Raw genomic sequence first — 11028 nt, forward strand, 5'->3', positions numbered from 1 at the left:
TTCCTTATAAGAACCGCCCATACCTATAGCTAATCAATAACGCGAAAATATAGGTCTATAGAGTATAGAAATATTAAGACCTCCAGTTCAATGGTTAAATTCTTACTGTATCTGCAGTTACAAAAAACTGAACGTGGAATCTCAACGCGGCATTAGAGTGCAATACCCGCCTACTTAACGTAATGCTTGCAAAAGGATATCCGGCGAATATAGTGATATCAGAGTGTATCCGAACCACTACAGAGATATCAGAATAGGTGTATCCGGAAAAAGAAGATTCTCCACTTGCAATGTACGGACGGATAAGCACTTGATATACCAACAGCGGCAGATGGGTACGAAAGATTACCTCCGCCCAAATCTCAATCATCGGATAAATCTGGATAAACTTACGCCCACGGATAGTGCTCCGCTGAATCCTGTTATTCGAGTGATAGGCTATGATCCTAGATATTCTTGATTAGACTTTTTGTGCATATGCACGCACGCAACGACGGAGAGATACCCAGAATTCGAGATTTCTGTCTCAACTGCTCGATCTGAAGCCCGAGATTCGCGATGGCTACCTTTCCATCGGCTGAACGGCATCTTCAGGCAGGTACAGATACGCACCTAGGCGCCGACGCTGGTCCCAGGGACTGAACCCACTCCTGATTCAAAAATGAAAAAAGAAATACTAGATTCGGATGCCCTGCAAATACAAGCATTTTGGATAAACAGCCATCATAGGTAAATTTCCGAATTGTTGTCATGACGCAGGTTCTTCCATCACTATTTCGTCAACTAATCCTGTAAGGCTACGCTCAGGGACGATAAGTGACCGCTGTTCCAGTTTTCAACATCATCCTAGCTCTTGAGGATCATAGTAGGGAAATTTAATCCATAGTGAGTTATTTTAAATTTAACTAATCAATGTCCTCGAATCTAGATCTGAGCACCTCTGTAAGCATTTACACCACGAACAACTAAACAAAGCAACCGATCCGCATATTTTCAAAAGTCCGGCGATAAAGGGCTTCTGAACTACGGTTCCACTCCTCGTACGAACATAATCCGAAGAATTCTTACTGATGAAAAATGCCTCGGCGGTAAGTACATGTAAGTTGTGCAATATCAATATAGTTCTCTCGGGACCAACCGGATGCCATGATCACAGCCACGTGCATGGGATAAAGAATATACAGAGCTTTGTTGATTGAGTTACCCGATACCTAATACTGCAATGATAGGTACATTATCTCTAGACATGTTTCTTGGTTGTCCAAACTAATCGCGAAGAAAGGAAATAAAACGAGTTAGCAATTAATGAATTAAACAAAAAAAAATAAAAAAAATAAAACGAGTTGTGTGACCCTGAAAACGAGTGACATTTCATGATATATCCAAGAGTGTTCAACGCTGCGTCTGTCCTGATTCACTTATCTGTCCCTGGGAATGGCAACTGATACATACATGAAAATCAGAGTAAGAGTATTGAAATCGGCAAATGCGCCGGATTCGACCGGATCACCCCATGGATCAATACTCAGCCATGACCAACAAGCGGCTCGGGATAAGTAACTGCCATAAGCAATTGCCACAATCGTCAACCTCTAGGTTTAGGATACCCTCGATACGGATACCGATACAGATACACTATATACTTCCGAATTAGCCTAAATATATGTCTAAGATCATGTAAGTGCTTCTATACGTCTTCTCTGCCTTCGGAACACGGAAGTTACCCATCGAATGTAGATCCTTCTTTTCTACGATCTGCAGACATAATCACCCTATTTCCACGGTTCTGACATGACGATACGGCTATAGATGCATGGATAGATATATGTAGCCATGATTTGAGTCCTCCCGACAGTACACGTTAATTCGTTGAATGATGATACATATTAATCCACCTCAAAACCCCTCAAGATAGAGAAGCAAAAAAAAGAGAGAAAAAGCTTAATTAACGCGCTTAGATTAAGTAGCGGACAATCTTCTCTTCTCAGATAAGCTTGTCAGCTGTTTTTATATCTACGTCGCGAGCATTCTTCGACCGCAACAAATACTACTACTACATGTCAGACGGCCGGACGCGGTTTATCCAATGCTTAAATCAGTAAATCCCCCTTAGGGAAACCCTGCCATATATGGACAATTGCAGGTTCAAAAGGCCATGCTCCGGCTCCTTGGGCCCGTACTGACTAGTACATGTAGGTCATGACGAAATTGTTGCATAACTGGCGTGGCGGCGTGGAAATAGCTGGTGGCGAGAATCTATATATATCCTATTTGAGATCTTATACTACGCACAGTTGGTTGTATAAATAAATTGTATATCATGCTATTCCGCCTTTTTATCTATTCTGCTGAGTTGGTCCACGCTCGGTGTCCATATTGACCGTAGAGAGATATCTACAGTACCGAAAAGCGGATGGACCCAGTACCACACCTAGTAGAATACAGCAAGGCTACGATATTGCTACAGTATTGTTACGGTATAATAATTAGGATTCCGATTTAATTTGGAAGTTTTGTATTGGTACAGTACTTATTACATCCCCATTCTTCGTACTGACTTAGATATAGACACCTAGCTACCTCCGTGCGTAGATGCATTCAAGTGCTGTAGCCATGTCAAGAAGCTGTAAGCTGGATTTAGAGTGTTCAGCTAGCGCTGCAGGGAATCCCGGCTGGCATCTATCATACATTAATCCTCGTATCAAAATAGCAGGTATTGTTGAACATTAAGCGGTCATGGCGCATGATTTGAAAATCTTCAAAAGCCTAGATAATAAGTTCATGAGCTATCACTCGGCCTAAACCAACGTAAGGACCACACAACCCCAGAAGCTCAAGAAATTTCGTTAAATCACTACGACCTTTCCTCAACTATTTTGATGTAAAATGTCTCTTAGGTTCTTCGAATAGTGCGGTAATTAATGCAGGACGAGAAGATAGGCAAGACAATTAACAACACCACTTCTCGAGAGCCATATCATACCATATCTACAAAATAGAACCCTAACCTACACCAATCACTCTATCGTATCTTCGCCAGCGCGATCCCCTTGATCTCCCTCAAAGTTGAACTGGGAGATCCAGGGGACCCTATAGAGGGGAAGGTGCCGCCGGGGATGGCCCTACTATAGTTAGCAATCAAGTTCTGCCAAGACGGGTGTAATTTTGGCCACTATCAGGATAAGCCAAACAGACGCCAAGATTAGAGCTGACAAACCTTTTGGAAACTGGTCCTTCTTGTTATGCTACAGCATTGTTGCTTTTGAACCTTCCGAGTCCGTACTATGTCCCTGGCCATGATGGAATCATGAGCAGCTTAGGTGTCCGGTAAGATAAGCTGATATTCTCCAACATTGGAGACCTCTGGTCGGTATAAATAGTTTGACTATCTATATGAATCTTAGGAAGATAACTGCCTCTTCTATGGCAAGAGATACGCCATCGTTAGATATTTCTGGGTGACAAAGGTTCCCATTATCTTTTGTGAGGTACATATCTCTTGGAATGACTATAACCGTGACTCAAGCCACAGCCATAACAGATACGAGAGGGATAGTTACGCGGCCCGAAAGTCGAAGATCAACAGAGCATGTCTCCCGGGCGCGAATCCCGCGTACCAACTTTGAAGATTTGTCGTTTTAATCAATTTCTGCTGGCTATTGCGCGAAATCGTAGGAACTTTTGGCGTTATCCCACTTGGTCTGTGAACTGGTTCTTATGATACTTCGCTGTAGATGGGGCCAAAGGAGATCTAGAGTCTCAGGCGAATAATACATGTAGCTATCCTATCTTTTTTGTCACACCAGGAAACATAATTATGCGAGCGCCAAAATGCTCGGTGTCGGCTCGGCGTTGGGTGGCCGGGATATGTAGTCAAATATCTTACCTAATTAAGATCAGTCGATCCATTCCTTCACTGTCACGGTCTTTACTTGATCACTCATGTGTATTGTGATTTTCCAGGTCAGTGCCCTGTTGGAGACGCCTTTACCGCATTCCTTGTTGCACGTTGGGGTAATAAAAAGAACGTCGTTGGCTTCTGCCACCTGGCACGTTTCGCAACAGTTGCAGCCCAGTAGCGAGAATAGAGATACAATCAAAAGCGTTGTGAGTTGTGAGTGCTAGATCAATTAATGGAAGGATAGGGAGAAAATACCTAGATAATAAGCTACAATCGGAAGCGATATATATACTATCGGAGGATCTAGAAATAATAAAACGCAACGAGTAGCAAAATGCTGCATGTCGGGAGATCTAGAAACGGAGATGCAATAGCTGCAAGCTTGCGAAAAGTATATATCAGAGAAGAGTATATACAATTATTGTAGATAGAAACCGCTATGAGCCCGCAGCCGAGAGGTAAATAAGACAGCACAACTCCTATAGAATTTGTCATGAAATAAACAAAAAAATATTGAATTTGTCCTTTTGCTTGATATCCAAGCAATTAAATCTAAGCAATTAAATCTACCAAGAATGCCAAGATCATATTTTTCTTATTTATGACTCGAGTGATATTACATGATGAGAAGTATCAATCCTTCATGGGGTAGAATGGATGGAAACCATGTTAGTTATCATCGGCTTGTAAGTTATAAAAGGTGGAACAATGGTCCGTACGACCCGTGGTATATGTCTATCGGGTACATAACATCGAGAACTTGATCATAAAGTATCACTCGATCTACAAAAACCATCCTCGAGAAATATAAGTCTTGTTAGTTTTTATGGTCCTATCATTCCTATCATGTGCTTTTAACCTCATGTAAAGACTTGCCTACTCTCTTTCTTTATCACACTATCAACACCTAGGTGTCTATCCATCCATAGAACCCGGGTCCCCCCAAAAGCAAGGGTCAAACAAATATCTCTGCGTCCCGCACAATCTTTATGGCCCGGCCATTCTAGTTATGATCAACGTAATGAAAGGAAAAAGATGCCGCCCACACTCCTCATCTAGCGCCCCCCTATCACGGACTCTTTCATCAACCTTTCCACCTCATTCTGTATGCCAATTGTCTCATGCCCAGCTTCGTGAGCAAGAAAACCCTAGGGTAGACTTGCTTCTCCCCTCTATATCTTGAGCACATGTCCGCTATACTGTGCCCGTATTCACCGGCCACAGCGCTACAAGCTGCCAACATTGCCCCTCCCTCCCTCGTTTCAAGCCCTAACTACAGCTCCATGACAAAGCTTTCACATCAAGTTAGCCATGCGCTGGTTATAGAGAAGAGAGGGGACAAGAAGAGGCACATACAGCTCGCGGTCCGCTTCGAACAAACACATCCCTCATCGTTATCGTACTTTCGTGCTGTTTTCCTAAAGGGGGGGATCAAGCCCACCACCACCACCACCACCACCAACCCTAGAAAAGATAAAGCCAGCCGTTGTTCCAGCTCACCCTCCCCACCCATATATCCTTTAAGTTTCAGCCTTGCGGCCATACTCCCCCCAGAACCCAAAGACTTTGATTCCTCGTAAGGTGCCGATGTAGCCATCTAGTAAGCATCCACCAATCCCTAGTCGGCATAGTTTATGGTTAGGACAGCTACAATGTCCTTATCAATTGCGGGTCAAATGAACAGTCAATATCAACGGCGTTGATATCGCTGAGAATTGATGACTACTACTAGAGACGCCCCACCATGTATTAGCAACCAACCCAACAAGAAAGATAGACACCTCCAACCAACCACAAAGACTCACTATCTTCATCAAGCTAGGTGTTCTAGTTCCACCCACCAGAAACCAATCACAACACAGACACAGACAGGAAGCGTGGGGAGGAGACGATGGGAACCGGGGGTGAGATCCAGCATTATCGCACCAAGGAGAAAGAGGCCCATTAGCGATACGTAGGATAGAATGTTATTTTTCAATGTGTATAAGAATTTAACCAGAACGAATATGATGATGATGGTGATGATGATGATGGAGAGGAGAGATACTTATAGTCCCTTGTTAGTGCTGGTGTAGTATACGTATAGTGAGCAGACTTCCAGAAGACAGCGTATCTGGGCTGACATACGTATCCATCCATCCACAACCTGGCCCGTCGTGTACTCCGATTGACCCAGTCCTGTGAAACAAACAGCCGTGGCATACAAGTAGCACCCAGTCCCACCACCACACCTCCGCCTGCCTCCATCCATCTGCGCATGCACATTACACCACAGCCGCATGCACGCGCACGTGCGCACGCTCCATCTCGCGCCCACATCCACACCCACGATCCAGATGTCTCACCGCAACCCGATCTCGCACCCGATAGGCATACCACTCTCCTCTCTTCTCCAACCCGTGCAGATCAGTCCGCACTCTACCAGTCGGTCTTGCTAGCGAGTGAGGCCCGGAGCTGCGGTGCTTCATTGGGCATCTCCTCTAGCGAGACAGCACCCCGAGGCCCCGAACACCGCGCTGCGCTGCGCATCCCATAGGTACGTCCCGGGCAGCGAGACTCGCACCGCCAGATCTGCACTACCACGCAAAAAAGTACCCTTGGGAGCTTTGCAGCAGCGGAATCCCGCTTCCAGCCAGTATCGAGTGACGCGCCATGATGCGACACACCAGCCAACCAGACAGCGCCTGTGTAGCAAAGTGCTCAACTTCAGCTTCCAACGATTTTGTGCACTTTCACTTGTAGGTGCAATCAACCATACAATCACGCACACATTGTTGTGGTGGCGTCCTGTTCTAAAAATATGACACGAATCATTCACGGGGACAGAGAGTGATCAAGACGAGTTTGTTTGGTTAAAATAGGTACAGAATAATGATGATGTGGTATCGACATCTTCTCGTCGTGTTGTCCTGCTTGCCCTCTCAGAGGCAGGAATGCAATAGAGGAAGAATGCAAAAAAAAGATCTCAAACCAGTTGGTAGTATGTAGATAACTACATGTACTTAGCGATAGCTAGTTGAAAAGAAAAGAAAAAAAAGATCCCCAACCCCACATGAATACGCAGAAACAGCAAAAGCAGATATAAATGAAGAAATAAACCCCGATAAAATAGACCGTGGAAAAAACCAAAAGGAAATTTTGAAAGCAATGTTAAATACCCGCCCCCAGTACCACCAAACATCTAATGTCAGTCCATCCATCCATCCATCCATCCACACCTCCAGTTAAGCCCGCTACACCGCTTGCTCGCTCGCTCCCCTACGCGGTTAAAGAAGAAAAAAATTATAACGAAGGCAAAATACTATGTAAGAAAATTAAGACAAAGAAAGAATTAAAGAAGGGTACTTTTTTCTAAACCGACTCCAACACACACACACACACACTCACTCACTCACTCGCTCACACGATCTCATCCCATCCATCCCTTCAAAACCCAAAAAACTCCGGCTGACCAATGAGTTCCTGAATCACCATCGCAGCACTTCCCTTTTTTATTTTTCAGCTCGTTTTCTCAGCATCATTAACTAATTCTGCCCAGCAAAGGCCCTGTCCATCTGCGACTCGATGCTAGTACCCGGTGAATCGTCCTGGTGGGTAGGGCTCATGGGGAGCATGACTACTGTCGAGTTTTTCCTGCTTCCCGGAGCTGGGCCCTCGAAATCAAGAGGGGGCAAGGCTTTGACTGTGGATGCGTCTTGTGAACCCTGAGACTTGTGCGATCCATAGCTCTGCGGGCGCTCGCTTTCTGAGGGTGCTGCGGGCATATATGTCAGAGGCCTATATGTTGGCTGGTAAGTCTCGGAAAGGATGTTCTCTCGAGACTGGACCGCCCCCTGCTGATGATATGGGACATATCCGCCCTCAGGGTTGATCTCGGGAGACTGCGACTGGCTCCTCTCGCTATTCGGATAACTCTGTCTGAATGGCGCCGGACTCAATCCTGAAGGGCTATCAGCCTTCGGAGAGTCGGGCATAGGCTGGTCCAGCGGGCGGTACTCAATAAAGCCCTCACCGCCAGACTCCCCATCCGTATCAAACTCATCATCAGCGCCAGGTACTCGCTGAACCATCCTCCAGTCCTCGGCAATGTCGAAACAATGACTGCGTCGGTAGGTGTAATCTATCTCGTCGTCGCCGTTAAGATTGCTCGAGGATCCCGCGGGACCGAGACCTCCATATGGCCCTGAAACTCCCCAGATTCCACTCATCCGGCTGGCCCTGTTGTTGCTCCTCTCCCATGGCAGAGACCCCTTGACGTTTTCACATAGGAAGTACTCAACGCCATCTCCATACTGGCAACCAACAGCATCAACAACCGTCATCGGAAGGTTCTGGAGAACACAATACATGAAAATCCACCTTCCCCTGCGGGCCTCAATGATATCATCCAAGTTCTTTCCTTTCGCGAAATCTGCCTCAAGTTTCAGGTAAGCGCTAGCAAATTCATTCTGTCTTGCCCGTTCGACAGTATCCTCGTTGTATGAGTTCTTCAACACCACCGCCAGCTCGTCCGACTTCAACTTCTTCTGCGATCTTGGCTTCTTTGACTTTTTTTTCTCAGTGGCAGGCGCTGCTGTGATGTGCAGCAGGCGAGGCTGATCGAACGGAATGTTGGGCTGAACAGGGACAGTGGAGTTATCCAGAGCCGCCATAATCTTCCTCAATGCATTCCGCGCGCCCTCCTCCTTTGTCCTCTGCTCCTTCCCTTCTTCACCCTCAGAGAAATAGGTAGCCTCAAAGCGAATCCTCTCACCGTGGATCCACTCGCGATCCACCAACAAGTCGTACAAAACACAGAAATCATCATAAAGCCGTTTCAGCACCAGCCTGTTCAGACCACCGGTCTCAGTATATCCACCTCCCTTTCCATGCTTCCCAGCCTTTGGTGGCCATGACCCGTAAACATTCTTGTAAAAGCTCAGCGTAAGTTTCCTCATGGCCTCGAATCCTGCCTTCCAGGGCTTCAATTCAGGGTACTTGTCATCACCAACCCACACGGACGGGTAGTCGAAATTAGTCAGCCCAGTCGTAACATTGTACAAGCGAATCTGGTGCAGATTGAGCGAGGCACGATCCAGGCGTTTCTTTGTTTCCTGGGAGATATATTGCAGTCCCGTATGACCCTTAATATCCTCCCATCTACCGCTTGCATGGATGAATCCCTCCCTGTACAACCTCTGGCACCTCCAGCGCTCGCCCATTATCAAAGCCTCGATAATCGCGTCATCATCATTTCGGATGTCATCAATCTTCAACTCCTCAACGTAATACAAGAAATTTCCCTCCGCCGCGTTGATCTTCCTTGACAGGTTCAGGTCCTCAGCATGCAATTCTGGCGAATGGGGTCCCTGTAGCTGCTTGAATATCTTTTCCATAATCTGAAAAGGGGTTTCCCTATGCAGCGTAGAGACAAGGAATGTGTAATTGAGAAACGCAAACAAGTTTCGGACGTCGATGAGCCTCTGAAACGAGTCATTGTTAGGATCCGAGTTTGAATGCTTGTGCTTCTTCCCCTTCATGGGAAGAGCAGCTTTCGGCTCCGAGTCGGTCGGCGGATAGTAGACCTTGTACGCGACATTTTGGTCCATGAAACTGTCCCCCTCCCCTGTTTGAGCTAACTGGTTGAGAATGCCCGGTTGACCGGATAGATCCTCATCTCCCCCTGGGCGCGATGACGTTGGCGCACTTCCCGGCCTGTTATCCTGCTTGAAAGGGGCCGAAGGAACGCCCCTTGGAACCTCCAAAAACAGATCCTGCGAGTCCTCAGGGCCTTCAGAAAATTGCAAATCCTCGATATACTGACCGAGCGCAGCAAACATCAGCGGACCCGAATTGATCCTAAAGCTCGGTGCGACCGACTTTGCTGCATTCCTGGGTGCTAAAAATACCAGCGTATCACCCGTGGGGTCCCACAGATCCGGTACCTACAAATCCAACCAAACCCGATGAGTCAGCCAACCTAATAAATAAAACTCGAATACGACGAGCGACTCGCAGGGTTTATAATTAGTTAAAAACAGATCAAATTTCCAACGTACCTGACCACCCCGAGTCAGGGGCCCGAAATTGTATCCCTCCAAGTTCTCGCTGCTTCCATGAGCTAGCCTCCAAGCAGCCGGGATCTCAACGTCATCCTTGCGCTTCTTGCCAAAGATCCCGCGGCGGCCCTTCTTGCCCTTGAGCTGCCTGGGGATATCCGCCGTTGTCGGACTGGGTGGCATAGGAATCTGTGCTTGTGAGGATGATGTAGGTCGCGAAGAGCCGTACGATGTGTATGATGCAGCCGAGACAACCGAGATGCCAGACATGCCAGACATTCCCGACATTGCTGAGGCGCCAGAGAAGTTTCTCGAAGTTCGTGAGGATCCAACCGGCGACGAAGAAGGATGAAGATATGGCGACAGCGAACCCGATGCAACAGGTGGGTGAGCTGGTGTAGGTGCTAATGATAATGATTCTACTCGTTTTGGGTGGATTGATGGTGAATCTTGGACTTTTGGTGATGAGGGCAGTGGCATAGAAAAAGTGCGGGTAGCCTTTGGTGGTGCGGTCCCGCTGGTGGGTGTTCCGTTCAGAGCGGTGATGGGCGTCTGAAGACTATCCGACCTTTGTTTTGTTGTCGAATGTTTGTGTTGAGAGGAGGGAGTGGCGGCGGTGTTATTGTTTGTGGCACGTTTTCTTGCACTTTCTCTTGCACAACTTCCTCACTGGCTGGGGAGCCCCCAAAGAATCCGGTGAAACGCTTCATAGAGGTGCTGTCAAATATTGACGAAGCTCTACGCCTGGACGTCTTAGCCATGATTATTCAACACACACGCACGCCCAATGATAATAATAAATAAATAAATAAACAATCCTGCTGATGGTGGTTGCAGTGCTCTGCTGATCGATCTGTGGCTGCGATGGAAATAGAACGGAACAGGGAAACAAAAAATGATATGATAGACACCAGATCGAAGAAAAATAATATGGGGATTAATGAAAAAAGTAGATGTGGGCCGTCGAGATTTTCTTTATCGAAACCACTAGCAAGAGAATTGAGGGGAGAGGATTGGGGGGGTGGGGAGATATAAAATAGAAAAAAGAGGTGAGGTACACACCAATATGCGTGTTGGAAGGGGGGGGTT

General features: G+C 46.7%; 1 protein-coding gene across 1 annotated transcript; it reads right to left on the reverse strand.

The window, feature by feature from the left end:
* Nucleotides 1-7425: 7425 nt before the first annotated feature.
* Nucleotides 7426-10227, reverse strand: LAJ45_11095 (uncharacterized protein; the record flags this gene model as incomplete). The annotated part of the gene is made up of 3 exons (XM_046120606.1): nt 7426-7841; nt 7914-9825; nt 9940-10227. 3 exons carry the CDS (start codon nt 10225-10227, stop codon nt 7426-7428), a joined length of 2616 nt encoding a protein of 871 aa, XP_045966193.1.
* Nucleotides 10228-11028: the final 801 nt, after the last annotated feature.

This window comes from Morchella importuna (genome assembly GCF_003444635.1).
Source record: "Morchella importuna strain M04M26 chromosome Unknown Morimp01GS056, whole genome shotgun sequence".
In the NCBI taxonomy this organism is placed as follows: Eukaryota; Fungi; Ascomycota; class Pezizomycetes; order Pezizales; family Morchellaceae; genus Morchella; species Morchella importuna.